The sequence below is a fragment of the Panulirus ornatus genome, chromosome 12 (assembly GCF_036320965.1).
Source record: "Panulirus ornatus isolate Po-2019 chromosome 12, ASM3632096v1, whole genome shotgun sequence".
NCBI classification, from domain to species: Eukaryota; Metazoa; Arthropoda; class Malacostraca; order Decapoda; family Palinuridae; genus Panulirus; species Panulirus ornatus.
The window spans coordinates 39,728,871-39,752,644 of NC_092235.1; the positions used below are offsets into that span (position 1 = coordinate 39,728,871).

Consider the following 23,774-nt stretch of genomic DNA (forward strand, 5'->3'; position numbering starts at 1 on the left):
TAGCTCTTATCTTTTCTTTCTTCCTCACTAACATATAGACTATTGACAGTGTGTCCACAAACATACTGTTTCTCTTTATCATATATAACACTCGACAATACTTAACTGATATTGCTTATTCTTTGTAACTTGATTTTCCTGCAGTGGGCACTATGCGCAAGCCCTGCCTTTTAGCAAAATGGTAGGAGCAGTAAAAAGAAGTAGTAGGTAGGAACATTTAGGAAGGAGCATTTGATAGAAACATTAGGTACCAGTAGTAGGTAGGAGCATTAGATAGAAGTAGTCATTAGGAACATTAGGTAGGAGCCTCTGCAAAACTGTGCTAGGCTTGTCTTCAGCCAGTGGCATGTTAAGGGTGAGGCACTAAAGTCTAAGAAGCAGCATTGGAGTTCTTTAGTTGCAGGGATTCTGTTGTTATGGCCACCCCTTTGAGGGAGTTCCAGTTGGAACAGGTACCAGAGATGTAGATAGATAGATAGAAAATCCACCTGCCAATATTTTCATATATGTATGGCTTCTAAGTGTTACCTTGGTTACTGTAGGTGCTTTCTTGAGAAACTAACACTTTCTGGAGGCAAAATTAAAATGTAGATACGTGTGTAAATATGTATGAATATTTAATTGTATATGTAAATTGTAATAATGAATAGTGATAAGTGTTGTTTAGTGCATTTGCATTTAGTAACAATGAATAGTAATGTGGTGTTTAGTGTATTTGCATTCCGAGGCTCATCCCCCTTACCCTGTCCCCTTCCTCTCTTCCTTCGCCTTTCTCCACCACCCCATCACTGCCTCTTTTAGGTTATTTACTCACCAACATCATTACTATATCACAGCCATATAAGTTATGTTAATGCACATCTTTGTACTTGTCTTTCAGTCTTTCAGTGTTAGGTGTAATTAGGTGTATCTTTCATTTTTTAATGAGAAACAAGATTTGAAGACCTAATATTTTGGCATTATTCATGATTGGTCAGTTGTGGGTTACCTTGTATTTAAAGGTTAAACTACATTCAAACTGCAAGCCAGCTGATTAGTGGTAAGTGTAGTATCACAGTGGATACTTAAGAATGAATTTCTTTCTTGCCCATGTATGGATGCTGCTATGAGTGTGGTTCTTACATAAAATTGAAATCACTTGTGCTAAATTATCTGAACAAGGATTAGATGTATTTGGTTGATGTCAGTCCAAGATGAATGCTGAATGAATAGTAATTTAATGAGTGTTAAAACTGAGAGGAGCATCACAATTATTCAGACAAGATATTTGAAGAGTGCTAAATGCTAGCCCCGCCTTTTGGCAAAATCTTGTAAGTACTCATAGTTACTAGGCAGGTACTCTTATTCTTACACTAGAGTGTAGTGTATTACAAACCTACTTTTTTTTACCTAACACTTTGTTTTACCTCCTTGCAGTACTTTTAGTGCACAAAATTATACTATAGGTACTTGTAGAGATGTTGTTCAGGCCAGGCTTTAGATAAACTAATTAGGATCATGCATAGAGTTACTATGCCTGCTCCAAGATCCACCCTTTTTGCCTTCCATACTTTACAGGGATATAGGGGATATGTCTATTTAAGGCTTTCTCTCTAAAGCAATATTATACGTATTAAGCCAAAACCTCTATGACAGTTAAGGTGTGGTAATTAGTGTTATTTCCTCTTGTAGGGAGTTGGAAGAACTTGAAGAAGATGACTATGAAGAATTAGAGAATGATGCAGTTGAGGAAGGCATTATGCTGAATATAGATGAAGAAAAGGAGAATAAGGAAATGAAATCTAGTGATGGAAAAAAAACAGAAGAAAAGAAAAAGAAAAAAAAGAAGGAAGGGAAAGGAAAGGAATTTGAATCTCTTTACAGCCTTCGTGATTATGATAAGGAAAATTTGGGTTGGTATTGTTAGATTGTCTTTTATTAACTAATGTATAATCATATAAGTAACAGAATAGACATCCTAAATTTTTTGTGAAAACTGTGCTGATGAAAAAATTAGGTTTCTAAAGTATGATATTTTTTCTAGTTTGCTCCTTTTAATCCTCATGTTCTTCATTTAACTATATTTTACAATGCTGCTGCACTCGGTGATTTGCTGTTTAGCTTCAACTTTAAAAAGTTAACAGGAATTGTAATACCTCGTGAATCTTATACCAATTGATTTTGAATTTTATTGATTTATGTTGGATTCTTTTTACTCATGAGACAACTGAAATGCATGGAGATGCATGACAGTTATTCTGCTTTTGGAAAATATTATGCAGCCCTCACATCTTATGTGAGAAATATCGTAAAAGGTGTTGTTAGATACATTTTTTTTTAATGTTATATGAGATGGCACGGGCAACTGAGAGGGTCAGGGTGAATGATTTTGGTTAAGAGAAAAGAGGTGGTTAAATCCTTGCGGAAAATGAAACCCGGCTGGGCGGTGGGTTTCGATGGTATTGCAGTTGAATTTATTAAGAAAGGTGGTGACTGTGTTGTTGATTGGTTGGTAAGGATATTCAGTGTATGTATGGATTGTGGTGAAGTTCATGAGGATTGGCAGAATGCTTGCATATTGCCATTGCACAAAGGAAAAGGGGATAAAGGTGTGTTCAAACTATTGTGCATCAAAAACCCACCGATGATTGTGCTTCTCTGTGCTAGTACAGTGGGCGTGGCTCTCTGCTATTTACCTCCACTGGACCGACCTTCTGATTTGTTGGTGATCCACTTGTAACCTTTGCATTAGGATGGATAATGCTGATCTTTGTCAGTGAGGGAGTGAGGCTACACAGTCTCCTTCCCCCTCATGTTCTGCCCATAACACATAATCACAATACTTTATGACTGGTATTCTTGGAAAAATATATGGGAGGGTATTGATAGAGTGGTTGAAGGCATGTACAGAGCATCAGAATGGGGAAGAGCAGTGTGGTTTCAGAAGTGGTAGAGGATGTGTGGATCTGGTGTTTGCTCTGAAGAATGTGTAAGAAATACTTAGAAAAAGAGATGGATTTGTATGTAGCATTTATGGATCTGAAAAAAGCATATGATAGGGTGGATAGAGATGCTTTGTGGAAGGTTTTAAGAGTATATAGTGTGGGAAGTAAATTGCTAGAAGCAATGAAAATTTTTTACCAAGGATGTGAGGCATGTGTATAAGTAGGAAGAGAGGAGAGTGAGTGGTTCCTAGTGAAGGTTGGTCTGCAGTAGGGGTGTGTGGTGTCCCCATAGCTGTCTAATTTGTGTATAGATTGGGTGGTTAGGAAGGTAAATGCAAGAGCTGTAGAGAGAGGGGTGAGAATGCAGTCTGTTGGGACAAGAGAGACTTGGAATTGAGTTGGTTGTTGTTCGCTGACGATACAGCTCTGGAGGCTGATTCGAGTGAGAAACTGCAGGAGGCCGGTGACTGAGTTTGGTAAAGTGTGTGAAAGGAGAAAGTTGAGAGTAAATGTAAATAACAGCAATGTTATTTGGTTCAACAGGGTTGAGGGACAAGTTAGTTGGGTTGCAAGTTTGAATGGAGAAAAACTGGAGGAAGTGAAGTGTTTTAGATATCTGAGAGTGGACTTAAGCTGCGAATGGAACCATGGAAGTAGGAGTGAATCACAGGATAGGGAGGGTGTTGAAGGTTCTGGGAGAGATGAAGATCATGTGGAAGGAGAATAGAAATATGTATGTTTGAAGGAATAGTAGTTATAACGATAATGTATGGTTGCAAGGCATGGGCTATAGATAGGGTTGTATAGAGGGTGGTGGTTGTATTGGAAATATAATGTTTAAGGACAGTATGTGGTGTGAAGTGGTTTGATCGAGTAAGTAATGAAAGGGTAAGAGATATGTGTGGAAATAGTGTGTGGTTGAGGGAGCAGAAGAGGATGTGTTGAAATGGTTTGGACAAATGGAGAGAATGAGAGAGGAAAGGTTGACTAAGAGGATATATGTGTCAGAGGTGGAGGAAACAGGGAGAGGTGGGAGACCAAATTGGAGGTGGAAGAATGGAGTGAAACAGATTTTGAGCAATCAGGGCCTGAACATGTAAGACAGTGAGAGGCATACAAGGAAGTGTGAATTGGAAAGATGTGGTATGCTGGGGTTGACATGCTGTCAGTGAACTGAACCAGACCAAATGAAATGTCTGGGGTAAACCATGGAAAGCTCTGTGGGACCTGGATGTGGATGGGGAGTTGTGGTTTCAGTGCATTACATGTGACAGCTAGAGACTGAGTGTGAATGGATATGGCCTTTTTATCTTTACCTGGCACTACCTCACTGAAAAAAAGAGGGGGGATGCTATTTCCTGTGTGGCGGGGTAATGAAAGGAATGGATGAGGCAACCAAGTATGAATATGTACATGTGTATATATGTATATGTCTGTGTATGTATAAGTTGATTTATTATCATTATTATGATTTTGCTGTGTCGCTGTCTCCCGCGTTAGCGAGGTAGCGCAAGGAAACAGACGAAAGAATGGCCCAACCCACCCACATACACATGTATATACATACACGTCCACACACTCAAATATACATACCTGTACATCTCAATGTACACATATATATATACATACACATACATATACATATATACACATGTACATAATTCATACTGTTTGCCTTTATTCCCATCGCCACCTCGCCACACATGGAATAACAACCCCCTCCTCCCTCATGTGTGTGAGGTAGCGCTAGGAAAAGACAACAAAGGCCCCATTCGTTCACACTGTCTCTAGCTGTCATGTAATAATGCACCGAAACCTCAGCTCCCTTTCCACATGCAGGCCCCACAGAACTTTCCATGGTTTACCCCAGACGCTTCACATGCCCTGGTTCAATCCATTGACAGCACATCTACCCTGGTATACCACATCGTTGCAATTCACTCTATTCCTTGCACACCTTTCACCCTCCTGCATGTTCAGGCCCCAATCACTCAAAATCTTTTTCACTCCATCTTTCCACCTCCAATTTGGTCTCCCACTTCTCCTCGTTTCCTCCACCTCTGACACATATATCCTCTTGGTCAATCTTTCCTCACTCATTCTTTCCATGTGACCAAACCATTTCAAAACACCCTCTTCTGCTCTCTCAACCACACTCTTTTTATTTCCACACATGTCTCTTACCCTTCCATTACTTACTCGATCAAACCACCTCACACCACATATTGTCCTCAAAAATCTCATTTCCAGCACATCCACCCTCCTGCACACAACTCTCTCCATAGCCCACGCCTCGCAACTGAACAACATTGTTGGAACCACTATTCCTTCAAACATACCCGTTTGATATGTTGATATGTATGTGTATATATATGTTCATGTATGGGCATTTATGTATATATATGTGTATATATACACATACACATGAATATTTCTTTCTTTTTCTTTTGTACTATTGAGCATCTCCCGCATTAGCGAGGTAGCGTTAAGAACAGAGGACTGAGCCTTTGAGGGAAATCCTCACTTGGCCCCCTTCTCTGCTCCTTCTTTTGGAAAATCCTACACATGAATATATGTGTAAATATACACACACGTATATACATAAATGCCCATGTACGCACATATACATACCTATACATTTCAGTGTATACATACATATACATACACAGACATATACATATATACACATTTGCATATTCATACTTGCTGCCTTCATCTATTTCCGTCGACACCCTGCCACACATGAAATAGCATCCCCCCCCACTGCGCGTGAGCGAGGTAGCACTAGGAAAAGACAAAAAAGGCCACAGTTGTTCACACTCAGTCTCTAGCTGTCATGTGTAATGCACTGAAACCGCAGCTCCCTTTCCACATCCATGCCCCACAAAACTTTCCATGGTTTACCCCAGATGTCTGATCATTATCTTGTTGAGGCGAAGGTGAAGATTTGTAGAGGTTTTCAGAAAAAAAGAGAGATTGTTGGGGTGAAGAGAGTGGTGAGAGTAAGTGAGCTTGGGAAGGAGACTTGTGTGAGGAAATACCAGGAGAAACTGAGTGCAGAATGGGAAAAGGTGAGAGCAAAGGACATAAGGGGAGTGGGGGAGGAATGGGATGTATTTAGGGAAGCAGTGATGGCTTGCGCAAAAGATGCTTGTGGCATGAGAAGCGTGGGAGGTGGGCAGAGTATAAAGGGTAGTGAATGGTGGGATGAAGAAGTAAGTTTATTAGTGAAAGAGAATAGGGAGGCATTTGGATGATTTTTGCAGGGAAATAACGCAAATGACTGGGAGATGTATAAAAGAAAGAGGCAGGTCAAGAGAAAGGTGCATATAGGTGAAAAAGAGGACAAATGAGAGTTGGGGTGAGAGAATATCATTAAATTTTAGGGAGAATAAAAAGCGGAGGGAACCATGGAAGCGGAAGTGAGTCATAGGGTGGGGGAGGGAGCGAAAATTCTGGGAGCCTTGAAGAATGTTTGGAAGTCGAGAACATTATCTTGGAAAGCAAAAATGGGTATGTTTGAAGGAATAGTGGTTCCAACAATGTTGTAGGGTTGCGAGGCGTGGGCTATGGATAGAGTTGTGCGCAGGAGGGTGGATGTGCTGGAAATGAGATGTTTGAGGACAATATGTGGTGTGAGGTGGTTTGATCGAGTAAGTATTGTAACGGTGAGAGAGATGTGTGGAAATAAAAAGAGTGTGGTTGAGAGAGCAGAAGAGTGTGTTTTGAAATGGTTTGGCCACATGGAGAGAATGAGTGAGGAAAGATTGACCAAGAGGATATATGTGTCAGAGGTGGAGGGAACGAGGAAAAGTGGGAGACCAAATTGGAGGTGGAAAGATGGAGTGAAAAAGATTTTGAGTGATCGGGGCCTGAACATGCAGGAGGGTGAAAGGCGTGCAAGGAATAGAGTGAATTGGAACGATGTGGTATACCTGGGTCGATGTGCTGTCAATGGATTGAACCAGGGCATGTGAAGCGTCTGGGGTAAACCATGGAAAGTTGTGTGGGGCCTGGATGTGGAATGGTAGCTGTGGTTTCGGTGCATTATTACATTACAGCTAGAGACTGAGTGTGAACGATTGGGGCCTTTGTTAGGGAGGGGGTTGTTATTCCATGTGTGGTGAGGTGGCTGTGGGAACAAATAAAGGCAGACAGTATGAATTATGTACATGTGTATATATGTATATGTCTGTGTGTGTATATGTATGTGTACATTGAGATGTATAGGTATGTATATTTGCGTGTGTGGACGTGTATGTATATACATGTGTATGTGGGTGGGTTTGGCCATTCTTTCATCTGTTTCCTTGCGCTACCTCGCTAATGCGGGAGACAGGGACAAAGCAAAATAGAATATGAATAAAATAAATAAAAAGATATTTTGAAAGGAGGTAAATAAAGTGTGTAAGACAAGAGAATAAATGGGAACATCAGTGAAGGGTGCGAATGGGCGGGTAATAACAAGTAGTGGTGATGTGAGAAGGAGATGAAGAGAGTATTTTGAAGGTTTGTTGAATGCGTTAGATGATAGAGTAGCAGATACAGGGTGTTTTGGAGAGAGAGGGGCAAGTATGCACTCTGTTGTGGATGAGAGGGTTTGGGAAGTAAGTTGTTGTTTGTTGATGATACAGCGCTGGTGGCTTACTCGGGTGAGAAACTGCAGAAGCTGGTGACTGAGTTTGGTAAAGTGTGTGAAAGAAGAAAGCTGAGAGTAACTGTGAATAAGAACAAGGTTATTAGGTACAGTAGGGTTGAGGGACAAGTCTGTTGGGAGGTAAGTTTGAAAGGAGAAAAACTGGAGGAAGTGAATTGTTTTAGATATGTGGGAGTGGATTTGGCAGTGGATGGAACCATGGAAGTGGAAGTGAGTCACAGGGTGGGAGAGGGGGTGAAGGTTCTGGGAGTGTTGAATATGTGGAAGGCAGGAACCATATCTCGGTGAGCAAAAATGGGTATGTTTGAAGGAATAGCTGTTCCAACAATATTATATGGTTGCAAGGCATGGACTATAGATAGGGTTGAGCGGAGGAGGGTGGATGTGTTGCAAATGAGATGTTTGAGGACAATATGTGGAGTGAGTTGGTTTGATTGAGTAAGTAATGAAAGGGTAGGAGAGATGTGTGGTAATAAAATGAGTGTGGTTGAGAGAGCAGAAGAAGGTGTGTTGAAATGGTTTGGTCACATGGATAGAATGAGTGAGGGAAGATTGACCAAGAGGATATATGTGTCAGAGGGAACAAGAAGTGGGAGATCAAATTGGAGGTGGAAGGATGGAGTGAAAAGAATTTTGAGCGATCAGGGCCTGAACATACAGGAGGGTGAAGGGTGTACAAGGAATATAGTGAATTGGAAAGATGTGGCACACCAGGGTTGATGTGCTTTCAGTGGGTTGAACCAGGGCATGTGAAGCGTCTGAGGTAAACCATGGAAAGTTTTGTGGGGCATGGATGTGGAAAGGGAGCTGTGGTTTCAGTGCATTACACATGACAGCTAGAGACTGAGTGTGAACAACTGTGGCCTTTTTTGTCTTTTCCTATTGCTACCTCGCTCGTGCGCGGTGGGAGGGATGCTATTTCATGTGTGGCAGGGTGGTGACGGGAATAGATGAAGGCAGCGTGTATGTATATGTACATGTGTATATATGTATATGTCTGTATGTGTATGTATGTATACACTGAAATGTATAGGTATGTATATGTGCGTTTGTGGGCATTTATGTATATACATATGTTTATATATACACATATATACATATGTATGTGTATATATACACATATATATACATAAATGCCCATACATGCACATGTATATATACATATACATATCAACATATACATATACATAGACATATACATACATACACATGTACATATTCATACTTGGTTGCACTCATCCATTTCTGTTGTTACCCCGTCACACAGGAAATAGCATTCCCCCCTCTTTTTTTCAGTGAGGTAGTGCAGGGTAAAGATAAAAAGGCCATATTCATTCACACTCAGTCTCTAGCTATCACATGTAATGCACCGAAACTATAGCTCCCTATCCACTTCCAGGTCCCACAGAGCTTTCCATGGTTTACATCAGACATTTCATTTGGTCTGGTTCAGTTCATTGACAGCACGTCAACCCCAGCATACCACATCTTTCCAATTCACACTTCCTTGTATGCCTCTCACTGTCTTGCATGTTCAGGCCCTGATTGCTCAAAATCTGTTTCACTCCATTCTTCCACCTCCAATTTTTCCATTTATTTTGTTTTGTCGCTGTCTCCCACGTCAGTGAATTAGCGCAAGGAAACAGACGAAAGAATTGTCCAACCCACCCACATACACATGTATATACATACACGTCCACACATGCAAAATTACATACCTTTACATCTCAATGTACACATATATATACACACACAGACATATACATATATACACATGTACATAATTCATACTGTCTGCCTTTATTTATTCCCATTGCTACCTCGCCACCCATGGAATAACAACCCCCTCCCCCCTCATGTGTGCGAGGTAGCGCTAGGAAAAGACAACAAAGGCCCCATTCGTTCACACTCAGTCTCTAGCTGTCATGTAATAATGCACTGAAAACACAGCTCCCTTTCCATATCCAGGCCCCACACAACTTTCCATGGTTTACCCCAGATGCTTCACATGCCCTGGTTCAATCCACTGACAGCACGTCGACCCCGGTATACCACGTCGTTCCAATTCACTCTATTCCTTGCACGCCTTTCACCCTCCTGCATGTTCAGGCCCCGATCACTCAAATTCTTCTTCACTCCATCTTTCCACCTCCAATTTGGTCTCCCACTTCTCGTTCCCTCCACCTCTAACATGTATATCCTCTTGGTCAATCTTTCCTCACTCATTCTCTCCATGTGACCAAACCATTTCAAAACACCCTCTTCTGCTCTCTCAACCACGCTCTTTTTATTTCCACACATCTCTCTTACCCTTACATTACTTACTCAATCAAACCACCTCACACCACATATTGTCCTCAAACATCTCATTTCCAGCACATCCACCCTACTGCGCAGAACTCTCTCCATAGCCCACGCCTCGCAACCATACAACATTGTTGGAACCGCTATTCCTTCAAACATACCCATTTTTGCTTTCCGAGATAATGTTCTCAACTTCCAAACATTCTTCAAGGCTCCCAGAATTTTCGCCCCCTCCCCCACCCTATGATTCACTTCCGCTTCCATGGTTCCATCTGCTGCCAGATCTACTCCCAGATATCTAAAACACCTTACTTCCTCCAGTTTTTCTCCATTCAAACTTACCTCCCAGTTGACTTGACCCTCAACCTTACTGTACCTAATAACCTTGCTCTTATTCACATTTACTCTTAACTTTCTTCTTTCACACACTTTACCAAACTCAGTCACCAGCTTCTGCAGATTCTCACACGAATCAGCCACCACCGCTGTATCATCAGCGAACAACAGTTGACTCACTTCCCAAGCTCTCTCATCCACAAAAGACTGCATACTTGCCCCTCTTTCCAAAACTCTTGCATTCACCTCCCTAACAACCCCATCCATAAACAAATTAAACAACCATGGAGACATCACACACCCCTACCGCAAACCTACATTCACTGAGAACCAATCACTTTCCTCTCTTCCTACATGTACACATGCCTTACATCCTCGATAAAAACTTTTCACTGCTTCTAAGAACTTACCTCCCACACCATGTATTCTTAATACCTTCCACGGAGCATCTCTATCACCTCTTATCATATGCCTTCTCCAGATCCATAAATGCTACATACTAATCCATTTGCTTTTCTAAGTATTTCTCACATACATTCTTCAAAGCAAACACCTGATCCACACATCCTCTACCACTTCTGAAACCACACTGCACTTCCCCAATCTGATGCTCTGTACATGCCTTCACCCTCTCAATCAATACCCTCCAATATAATTTCCCAGGAATACTCAATAAACATATACCTCTGTAATTTAAGCACTCACTCTTATCCCCTTTGCCTTTGTACAATGGCACTATGCAAGGATTCTGCCAATCCTCAGGCACCTCACCATGAATCATTCATACATTAAATAACCTTACCAACCAGTCAACAATACAGTCACCCCCTTTTTAATACGTTCCACTGCAATACCATCCAAACCTGCTACCTTGCCGGCTTTCATCTTCCGTAAAGCTTTTACTACCTCTTCTCTGTTTACCAAATCATTATCCCTAACCCTCTCACTTTGCACACCACCTCGACCAAAACACCCTATATCTGCCACTCTGTCATCAAACACATTCAACAAACCTTCAAAATACTCACTCCATCTCCCTCTCACATCACCACTACTTGTTATCATCTCCCCATTAACCCCCTTCACTGAAGTTTCCATTTGCTCCCTTGTCTTACGCACTTTATTTACTTCCTTCGAAAACATCTTTTTATTCTCCCTAAAATTTAATGATACTCTCTCACCCCAACTCTCATTTGCCCTCTTTTTCACCTCTTGCACCTTTCTCTTGACCTCCTGCTTCTTTCTTTTATACATCTCCCACTCATTTGCATTTTTTCCCTGCAAAAATCGCCCAAATGCCCCTCTTTTCTCTTTCACTCTTTCACTAATAATCTTACTTCCTCATCCCCTCACTCACTACCCTTTCTAATCAACCCACCTCCCACGCTTCTCATGCCACATGCATCTCTTGCGCAAGCCATCACTGCTTCCCTAAATACATCCCATTCCTCCCCCACTCCCTTTACCTCCTTTGTTCTCACCTTTTTCCATTCTGTACTCAGTCTCTCCTGGTACTTCCTCACACAAGTCTCCTTCCCAAGCTCACTTTCTCTCCCCACTCTCTTCACGCCAACATTCTCTCTTCTTTTCGTAAAACATCTACAAATCTTCACCTTCGCCTCCATAAGATAATGATCAGACTTCCCTCCAGTTGCACCTCTCAGCTCATTAACATCCAAAAGTCTCTCTTTCGCGCACCTATCAATTAATACATAATCCAATAACACTCTCTGGCCATCTCTCCTACTTACATACGTATACTTATGTATATCTCGCTTTTTAAACCAGGTATTCCCAATCACCAGTCCTTTTTCAGGACATAAATCTACAAGCTCTTCACCATTTCCATTTACAACACTGAACACCCCATGTATACCAATTATTCCCTCAACTGCCACATTACTCACCTTTGCATTCAAATCACCCATCACTATAACCTGGTCTTGTGCATCAAAACCACTAACACACTCATTCAGCTGCTCCCAAAACACTTGCCTCTCATGATCTTTCTTCTCATGCCCAGGTGCATATGCACCAATAATCACCCATCTCTCTCCATCAACTTTTAGTTTCACCCATATCAATCTAGAATTTGCTTCCTTACACTGTATTGCATAGGCCCCCAACTCCTGTTTCAGGAGTAGTGCTACTCCTTCCCTTGCTCTTGTCCTCTCACTAACCCCTGACTTTACTCCCAAGACTTTCCCAAACCACTCTTCCCCTTTACCCTTGAGCTTCGTTTCACTCAGAGCCAAAACATCCAGGTTCCTTTCCTCAAACATATTACCTATCTCTCCTTTTTTCTCATCTTGGTTACATCCACACACATTTAGACACCCCAATCTGAGCCTTCGAGGAGGATGAGCACTCCCCGCGTGACTCCTTCTTCTGTTTCCCTTTTAAGAAAGTTAAAGTACAAGGAGGGGAGGGTTTCTGGCCCTCTGCTCCCGTCCCCTTTAGTCGCCTTCTACGACACGTGAGGAATGCGTGGGAAGTATTCTTTCTCCCCTATCCCCAGCGATATGTATACTTATGTATATCTCTTTTTAAACCAGGTATTCCCAGTCACCAGTCCTTTTTCAGCACATAAATGTACAAGCTCTTCACCATATCCATTTACAACACTGAACACCCCATGTACACCAATTATTCCCTCAACTGTGACATTGTTCACCTTTGCATTCAAATCATCCATCACTATAACCCGGACTCGTGCATCAAAACTACTCGTTCATCAAAGCTACTACTCCTGAAACAGGAGTGGTGGGAGTATGTGCTAGAGTGTAAGAAAGTAAACTCTAGATTGATATGGGTAAAACTGAAAGTGGATGGAGAGAGATGGGTGATTATTGGTGCGTAAGCACCTGGGCATGTGAAGAAAGATCATGAGAGGCAAGTGTTTTGGGAGCAGCTGAGTGAGTGTGTTAGTAGTTTTGATGCACGAGACCGGGTTATAGTGATGGGTGATTTGAATGCAAAGGTGAGTAATGTGACAGTTGAGGGAATAATTGGTGTACATGGGGTGATCAGTGTTGTAAATGGAAATGGTGAATAGCTTGTAGATTTATGTGCTGAAAAAGGACTGGTGATTGGGAATACCTGGTTTAAAAAGAGAGATATACATAAGAATATGTATGTAAGTAGGAGAGATGGCTAGAGAGCATTATTGGATTATGTGTTAACTGATAGGTGCACGACAGAGAAACTTTTGGATGTTAATGTGCTGAGAGATGCAACTGGAGGGATATCTGATCATTATCATGTGGAGGCAAAGGTGAAGATTTGTAAAGGTTTTCATAAGAGACAATATATATAGATATATTCATTTATTTATTTTTATCCCTGTGGATAGGGGAGAAAGAATACTTCCCACATATTCCCTGCGTGTTGTATAAGACGACTAAAAGAGAAGGGAGCGGGGGGCTGGAAATCCTCCCCTCTCATTTTTTTCTTAATTTTCCAAAAGAAGGAACAGAGAAGGAGGCCAGGTGAGGATATTCCCTCAAAGGCCCAGTCGTCTGTTCTTAACGCTACCTCGCTAATGTGGAAAATGGCGTATAGTATGAAAAAAAAATTGATTTTTATTTATTCATTTTTATTTATTCATTTATTCATTTTCATATTTTGTCGCTGTCTCCCGGGGTAGCGAGGTAGCGCAAGGAAACAGACGAAAAAATGGCTCAACCCACCCACATACACATGTATATACATACATGTCCACACACGCAAATATACATACCTATACATCTCAACGTATACATATATATGCACACAGACATATACATATATACACATGTACATAATTCATACTGTCTGCCTTTATTCATTCCCATCGCCATCCCACCACACATGAAATTACAACCCCCTCCCCCCACATGTGCGCGAGGTAGCGCTAGGAAAAGACAACAAAGGCCACATTCGTTCACACTCAGTCTCTAGCTGTCATGTATAATGCACTGAAACCACAGCTCCCTTTTCATATTCAGGCCCCACAGAACTTTCCAAGGTTTACCCCAGATGCTTCACATGCCCTGGTTCAATCCATTGACAGCACGTCGACCCTGGTATACCACATCGTCCCAGTTCACTCTATTCCTTGCATGCCTTTCACCATCCTGCATGTTCAGGCCCTGATCACTCAAAATTTTTTTCACTCTATCTTTCCACCTCCAATGTGGTCTCCCACTTCTCCTCGTTCCCTACACCTCTGATACATATATGCTCTTTGTCAGTCTTTCCTCTTTCATTCTTTCCATGTGACCAAACTATTTCAAAACACTGTCTTCAGCTCTCTCAACCACACTCTTTTCATCACCTCACATCTCTCTTACCCTATTATTACTTACCCGATCAAACCACCTCACAACACATATTGTCCTCAAACATCTCATTTCCAACAAATCCACCCTCCTCCACACAATTCTATACATAGCCCACGCCTCGCAACCACATAACATTGTTGGAATCACTATTCCTCCAAACATATCCATTTTTGCTTTCCAAGATAATGTTCTCGATTTCCACACATTCTTCAACACTCCCAGAACTTTTGCTTCCTCCCCCACCCTGATTCACTTCCGCTTACATGGTTCCATCCACTGCCAAATCCACTTCCAGATATCTAAAATGCTTCACTTCCTTCAGTTTTTCTTCATTCAAACTTACCTCCAATTGAATTGTCCCTCAACTGTACAGTGCCTAATAACCTTGCTCTTATTCACATTTACTCTCAACTTCTCCTTTCACACACTTTACCAAACTCAGTCACCAGCTTCTGCAGTTTCTCACATGAATCAGCCACCAGCGCTGTATCATCAGCAAACAACAACTGACTCACTTCTCAAGGTGTCTCATCCACAACAGAACGCATACTTACTGCTCTTTTCAAAACTCTTCCATTCACCTCCCTAACAAACCCATCCATAAACAAATTAAACAGCCATGTATTGTTGAGTATTCTTGGGAAATTATATGGTAGGTAGATTGAGAGGGTGAAGGCTTGTACAGAGTATCAGATTGGGGAAGAGCAGTGTGATTTCAGAAGTGGTAGAGGATGTGTGGATCAAGTGTTTGCTTTAAAGTATGTGTGTGAGAAATACTTAGAAAAGCAAATGGATTTGTATGTAGCATTTATGGATCTGGAGAAGTTATATGATAAGAGTTGATGGTGATGCTCTGTGGAAGGTATTAAGAATATATGGTGTGGGAGGCAAGTTGTTAGAAGCAGTGAAAAGTTTTTATCAAGGATGTAAGGCATGTGAATGTGTAGGAAGAGAGGAAAGTGATTGGTTTTCAGTGAATGTAGGTTTGTGGCAGAGGTGTGTGATATCTCCATGGTGGTTTCATTTGTTTATGGATGGGATTGTTAGGGAGGTGAATGCAAGAGTTTTGGAAAGAGGGGCAAGTATGCAGTCTGTTGTGGATGAGAGAGCTTAGAAAGTGAGTCAGTTGTTGTTTGCTGATGATACAGCGCTGGTGGCTGATTCCTGTGAGAAAGTGCAGAAGCTGGTGACTGAGTTTGGTAAATTGTGTGAAAGAAGAAAGCTGAGAGTAAATGTGAATAAGAGAAGGTTATTAGGTACAGTAGGGTTGAGGGACAAATTAATTGGGAGATAAGTTTGAATGGAGAAAAACTGAAGGAAGTGAAGTGTTTTAGATATCTGGGAGTGGATTTTGCAGTGGATGGAACCATTGAAGCGGAAGTGAATGATAGGTTTGGGGAGGGGTAGAAAGTTCTGGGAGTGTTGAAGAATGTTTGGAAGTCGAGAACATTATATCGGAAAGCAAAAATGGGTATGTTTGAATGAATGGTGGTTCCAACAATGATATATGGTTGCGAGGCATGGGTTATGGATAGAGTTGTGCGGAGGAGGGTGGATGTGCTGGAAATGAGATGTTTGAAGACAGTGTGTGGTGTGAGGTGGTTTGACCGAGTAAGTAATAATAGAGTAAGAGAGATGTATGGTTATAAAAAAAAAGTGTGGTTGAGAGAGCAGAAGAGGGTGTTTTGAAATGGTTTGGTCACATGGAGAGAATGAGTGAGGAAAGATTGACCAAGAGGATAAATGTGTCAGAGGTGGAGGGAACAAGGAGAAGTGGGAGACCAAATTGGAGGTGGAAAGATGGAGTGAAAAAGATTTTGAGTAATTGGGGCCTGAACATGCAGGGGGATGAAAGGCGTGCAAGGAATAGAGTGAATTGGAATGATGTGGTATACCGGGGTCGACGTGCTGTCAGTGGATTAAACCAGGGCATGTGGTTCAGGGCATTCTGAAACCACACTGCTCTTCCCCAATGAATACCCTCCCATATGATTTCCCGGGAATACTCAACAATTCTATATTTATTTTTTATTTATTTATTTTGCTTTGTTGCTGTCTCCCACGTTAGCGAGGTAGCGCAAAGAAGCAGACGAAAGAATGGCTCAACCCACCCACATACACTTGTATATAGATACACATCCACACACGCAAATGTACATGCCTATGCATCTCAACGTATACATATATATATGCACACACAAATGTATACATTTTTTTTTTTTTTTTTGCTTTGTCGCTGTCTCACGCATTTGCGAGGTAGCGCAAGGAAACAGATGAAAGAAATGGCCCAACCCACCCCCATACACATGTATATACATACGTCCACACACGCAAATATACATACCTACACAGCTTTCCATGGTTCACCCCAGACGCTTCACATGCCCTGATTCAATCCACTGACAGCACGTCAACCCCGGTATACCACATTGATCCAATTCACTCTATTCCTTGGCCTCCTTTCACCCTCCTGCATGTTCAGGCCCCGATCACACAAAATCTTTTTTACTCCATCTTTCCACCTCTAATTTGGTCTCCCACTTCTCCTCGTTCCCTCCACCTCCGACACATATATCCTCTTGGTCAATCTTTCCTCACTCATTCTCTCCATGTGCCCAAACCATTTCAAAACACCCTCTTCTGCTCTCTCAACCACACCCTTTTTATTTCCACACATCTCTCTTACCCTTACATTACTTACTCGATCAAACCACCTCACACCACACATTGTCCTCAAACATCTCATTTCCAGCACATCCATCCTCCTGCGCACAACTCTAGCCATAGCCCACGCCTCGCAACCATACAACATTGTTGGAACCACTATTCCTTCAAACATACCCATTTTTGCTTTCCGAGATAATGTTCTCGACTTCCACACATTCTTCAAGGCTCCCAGGATTTTCGCCCCCTCCCCCACCCTATGATCTACTTCTGCTTCCATGGTTCCATCCGCTGCCAGATCCACTCCTAGATATCTAAAACACTTTACTTCCTCCAGTTTTTCTCCATTCAAACTTACCTCGCAATTGACTTGACCCTCAACCCTACTGTACGTAATAACCTTGCTCTTATTCACATTTACTCTTAACTTTCTTCTTTCACACACTTTACCAAACTCAGTCACCAGCTTCTGCAGTTTCTCACATGAATCAGCCACCAGCGCTGTATCATCAGCGAACAACAACTAACTCACTTCCCAAGCTCTCTCATCCCCAACAGACTTCATACTTGCCCCTCTTTCCAAAACTCTTGCATTCACCTCCCTAACAACCCCATCCATAAACAAATTAAACAACCATGGAGACATCACACACCCCTGCCGCAAACCTACATTCATTGAAAACCAATCACTTTCCTCTCTTCCTACACGTACACATGCCTTACATCCTCGATAAAAACTTTTCACTGCTTCTAACAACTTGCCTCCCACACCATATATTCTTAACACCTTCCACAGAGCATCTCTATCAACTCTTATCATATGCCTTCTCCAGATCCATAAATGCTACATACAAATCCATTTGCTTTTCTAAGTATTTCTCACATACATTCTTCAAAGCAAACACCTGATCCACGCATCCTCTACCACTTCTGAAACCACACTGCTCTTCCCCAATCTGATGCTCTGTACATGCCTTCACCCTCTCAATCAATACCCTCCCATATAATTTACCAGGAATACTCAACAAACTTATACCTCTGTAATTTGAGCACTCACTCTTATCCCCTTTGCCTTTGTACAATGGCACTATGCACGCATTCCGCCAATCCTCAGGCACCTCACCATGAGTCATACATACATTAAATAACCTTACCAACCAGTCAATAATACAGTCACCCCCTTTTTTAATAAATTCCACTGCAATGCCATCCAAACCTGCTGCCTAGCCGGCTTTCATCTTCCGCAAAGGTTTTACTACCTCTTCTCTGTTTACCAAATCATTTTCCCTAACCCTCTCACTTTGCACACCACCTCGACCAAAACACCCTATATCTGCCACTCTATCATCAAACACATTCAACAAACCTTCAAAATACTCACTCCATCTCCTCACATCATCACTACTTGTTATCACCTCCCCATTTGCGCCCTTCATTGAAGTTCCCATTTGCTCCCTTGTCTTACGCACTTTATTTACCTCCTTCCAGAACATCTTTTTATTCTCCCTAAAATTTAATGATACTCTCTCACCCCAACTCTCATTTGCCCTCCTTTTCACCTATTGCACCTTTCTCTTGACCTCCTGTCTCTTTCTTTTATACATCTCCCACTCAATTGCATTTTTTCCCTGCAAAAATCATGCAAATGCCTCTCTCTTCTCTTTCACTAATAATCTTACTTCTTCATCCCACCACTCACTACCCTTTCTAATCAACCCACCTCCCACTCTTCTCATGCCACAAGCATCTTTTGCGCAATCCATCACTGCTTCCCTAAATACATCCCATTCCTCCCCCACTCCCCTTACTTCCATTGTTCTCACCTTTTTCCATTCTGTACTCAGTCTCTCTTGGTACTTCCTCACACAAGTCTCCTTCCCAAGCTCACTTACTCTCACCACCCTCTTCACCCCAACATTCACTCTTCTTTACTGAAAACCCATACAAATCTTCACCTTCACCTCCACAAGATAATGATCAGACATCCCTCCAGTTGCACCTCTCAGCACATTAACATCCAAAAGTCTCTCTTTCGCGCGCCTGTCAATGAACACGTAATCTAATAATGCTCTCTGACCATCTCTCCTACTTACATACGTATACTTATGTATATCTCGCTTTCTAAACCTGGTATTACCAATCACCAGTCCTTTTTCAGCACATAAATCTACAAGCTCTTCACCATTACCATTTACAACACTGAACACCCCATGTATACCAATTATTCCCTCAACTGCCATATTACTCACCTTTGCATTCAAATCACCCATCACTATACCCCGGTCTCGTGCATCAAAGCCACTAACACACTCATTCAGCTGCTCCCAAAACACTTACCTCTCATGATCTTTCTTCTCATGCCCAGGTGCATATGCACCAATAATCACCCATCTCTCTCCATCAACATATATACACATATACATAATTCATACTGTCTGCCTTTATTAATTCCCATCGCCACCCAGCCACACATGAAATAACAATCCCTTCCCCCCTCATGTGTGTGAGTTAGCGCTAGGAAAAGACAACAAAGGCCATATTCGTTCACACTCAGTAATACATGGTTGTTTAATTTGTTTATGGATGCGGTTGTTAGGGAGGTGAATTCAAGAGTTTTGGAAAGAGGGGCAAGTATGCAGTCTGTTGTGGATGAGAGAGCTTGGGAAGTGAGTCAGTTTTTGTTCGCTGAAATACAAGGAGGGGAGGGTTTCTAGGCCCTCGCTCCTGTCCCCTTTAGTCGCCTTCTACAACACGTGAGTAATATATATATTTATAGGGGAGAAAGAATACTGCCTATGCATTCCTTACGTGTCGTGGAAGGCGACTAAAGGGGACGGGAGCGATGGGGGGCTGGAAACTCTCCCCTCCTTGTATTTTAACTTTCTTAAAGGGGAAACAGAAGGAGTCACGCGAGGAGTGCTGATCCTTCTCGAAGGCTCAGATTGGGGTGTCTAAATGTGTGTGGATGTAACCAAGATGAGAAAAACGGAGAGATAGGTAGTATGTTTGAGGAAAGGAACCTGGATGTTTTGGCTCTGAGTGAAACGAAGCTAAAGGGTAAAGGGGAAGAGTGGTTTGGGAATGTCTTGGGAGTAAAGTCATGGGTTAGTGAGAGGACAAGAACAAGGGAAGGAGTAGCACTGCTCCTGAAACAAGAGTGGTGGGAGTATGTAATAGAGTGTAAGAAAGTAAACTATAGATTGATATGGGTAAAACTGAAAGTGGATGGAGATAAATGGGTGATTATTGGTGCATATGCACCTGGTCATGAGTGTGTTGGTAGTTTTGATGCATGAGACCGGGTTATAGTGATGGGTAATTTGAATGCAAAGGTGAGTAAAGAGGCAGTTATGGGAATAATTGGTGTACATGGGGTGAAATGGTGAAGAGCTTGTGGATTTATGTGCTGAAAAAGGACTGGTGATTGGGAATACCTGGTTTAAAAAGAGAGATATACATAAGTATATGTATGTAAGTAGAAGAGATGGCCAGAGAGCGTTATTGGATTACGTGTTAATTGATAGGCATGCGTAAGGGAGACTTTTGGATGTTAATATGCTGATAGGTGCAACTGGAGGGATGTCTGATCATTATCTTCTGGAGGCAAAGGTGAAGATTTGTAGAGGTTTTCAGAAAAGAAGAGAGAATGTTGGGGTGAAGAGAGTAGTGAGAGTAAATGAGCTTGGGAATGAGACTTGTGTGAGGAAGTACCAGGAGAGACTGAGTACAGAATGGAAAAAGTTGAGAACAAACGACATAAGGGGAGTGGGGGAGGAATGAGATGTATTTAGGGAAGCAGTGATGGCTTGCACAAAAGATGCTTGTGGCATGAGAAGCAGGGGAGGTGGGCAGCTTAGAAAGTGAGTGGTGGGGTGAAGAAGTAAGAGTTTTAGTGAAAGAGAAGAGAGAGGCATTTGGACGATTTTTGCGGATAAATAATGCAAATGAGTGGGAGATGTATAAAAGAAAGAGGCAGGAGATCAAGAGAAAGGTGCAAGAGGTGAAAAAGAGGGCAAATAAGAGTTGGGGTGAGAGAGTATCATTAAATTTTAGAGAGAATAAAAAGATGTTTTGGAAGGAGGTAAATAAAGTGCGTAAGACAAGGGAACAAATGGGAATATCAGTGAATGGGGCTAATGGGAAATTATATGGGAGGGCATTGATTGAGAGGGTGAAGGCTTGTACAGAGCATCAGATTGGGGAAGAACGGTGTGGTTTCAGAAGTGGTAGAGGATATGTGGATCAGGTGTTTGCTCTGAAGAATGTATGTGAGAAATGCTTAGAAAAGCAAATGGATTTGTATGTAGCATTTATGGATCTGGAGAAGGCATATGATAGAGTTGATAGAGATGCTCTGTGGAAAGTATTAAGAATATATGGTGTGGGGGGCAAGTTGTTAGAAGCAGTGAAATGTTTTTATCGAGGATGTAAGTCATATGTACGTGTAGGACGAGACGAAAGTGATTGGTTCTCAGTGAATGTTGGTTTGCAGCAGGGGTGTGTGATGTCTCCTTGGTTGTTTAATTTGATTATCGATGGGGTTGTTATGGAGGTGAATGCAAGAGTTTTGGAAAGAGGGTCAAGTATGCTGTGTGCTGTGGATGAGAGAGCTTAGGAAGTGAGTTAGTTGTTGTTCGCTGATGATACACCGCTGGTGGCTGATTCGTGTGAGGAACTCCGGAAGCTGGTGACTGATTTTGGTAAATTGTGTGATAGAAGAAATCTGAGAGTAAATGTGAATAGAGCAAGGAGTCAGTTGTTGTTCGCTGATGATACAGCGCTGGTGGCTGATTCATGTGAGAAACTGCAGAAGCTGGTGACTGAGTTTGGTAAAGTGTGTGGAAGAAGAAAGTTAAGAGTAAATGTGAATAAGAGCAAGGTTATTAGGTACAGTAGGGTTGAGGGTCAAGTCAATTGGGAGGTGAGTTTGAATGGCGAAAAACTGGAGGAAGTGAAGTGTTTTAGATATCTGGGAGTGGATCTGGCAGCGGATGGAACCATGGAAGCGGAAGTGGATCATAGGGTGGGGGAGGGGGCGAAAATTCTGGGGGCCTTGAAGAATGTGTGGAAGTCGAGAACATTATCTCGGAAAGCAAAAATGGGTATGTTTGAAGGAATAGTGGTTCTAACAATGTTGTATGGTTGCGAGGCGTGGGCTATGGCTAGAGTTGTGCGCAGGAGGATGGATGTGCTGGAAATGAGATGTTTGAGGACAATGTGTGGTGTGAGGTGGTTTGATCGAGTGAGTAACGTAAGGGTAAGAGAGATGTGTGGAAATAAAAAGAGCGTGGTTGAGGGAGCAGAAGAGGGTGTTTTGAAGTGGTTTGGGCACATGGAGAGAATGAGTGAGGAAAGATTGACCAAGAGGATATATGTGTCGGAGGTGAAGGGAACGAGGAGAAGAGGGAGACCAAATTGGAGGTGGAAAGATGGAGTGTGATCGGGGCCTGAACATGCAGGAGGGTGAAAGGAGGGCAAGGAATAGAGTGAATTGGAGCGATGTGGTATACCGGGGTTGACGTGCCGTCAGTGGATTGAATCAAGGCATGTGAAGCGACTGGGGTAAACCATGGAAAGCTGTGTAGGTATGTATATTTGCGTGTGTGGATGTATGTATATACATGTGTATGGGGGGGGGTTGGGCCATTTCTTTCGTCTGTTTCCTTGCGCTACCTCGCAAACGCGGGAGACAGCGACAAAGTATAATAAATAAAATAATAGCAAGGATATTGGGTACAGTAGGGTTAAGGGATAAGTCAATTGGGAGATGAGTTTGAATGGAGGAAACCTGGAGGAGGTGAACTGTTTCAGATATATGGGAGTGGATTTGGCAGCGGATGGAAGCATGGAAGCGGAAGTGAGTCATAGGTTTGGGGAGGGGGCTAAAGTTCTGGGAGCGTTGAAGAATGTGTGGAAATCAAGAACATTATCTCGGAAAGCAAAAATGGATGAGTTTGAAGGAATAGTGGTTCCAACAATGTTAAATGATTGCGAGGCGTTGGCTATAGATAGAGTTGTGCGGAGGAGGGTGGATGTGCTGGAAATGAGATGTTTGAGGACAATATGTGGTGTGAGGTGGTTTGATTAAGTAATGATGGGGTAAGAGAGATATGTGGTAATAAAAAGAGTGTGATTGAGAGAGCAAAAGGGGGTGTTTTGAAGTGGTATGGTCACATGGAGAGAATGGGTGAGGACAGATTGACCAAGAGGATATATGTGTCAGAGGTGGAGGGAACGAATAGAAGTGGGAGACCAAATTGGAGGTGGAAAGATGGAGTGAAGAAGATTTTGAGTGATCAGGGCCTGAACATGCAGGAGGGTGAAAGGCGTGCAAGGAATAGAGTGATTTGGAACGATGCGGTATACCAGGATACGGGAGAAAGAATACTTCCAACGTATTCCCTGCGTGTTGTAGAAGGCGACTAAAAGGGAAGGGAGCGGGGGGGGGCTGGAAATCCTTCCCTGTCTTTTTTTTTCTTTAATTTCCAAAAGAAGGAACAGAGAAGGGGGCCAGGTGAGGATATTCCCTCAAAGGTCCAGTCCTCTGTTCTTATTGTTACCTCAGTA

The 23,774-nt window shown here is 42.3% G+C and overlaps 1 protein-coding gene across 1 annotated transcript in view; it reads left to right on the plus strand.

Annotated features, from left to right (window-relative positions):
* Positions 1–23,774, plus strand: part of nclb (no child left behind) — a 343,194-nt gene that overhangs the window by 53,027 nt on the left and 266,393 nt on the right. Inside the window, exon 4 of the mRNA XM_071667808.1 lies at positions 1,672–1,892. Coding sequence (XP_071523909.1) covers positions 1,672–1,892 — 221 coding nt within the window. The remainder of the gene's footprint in view (positions 1–1,671; positions 1,893–23,774) is intronic.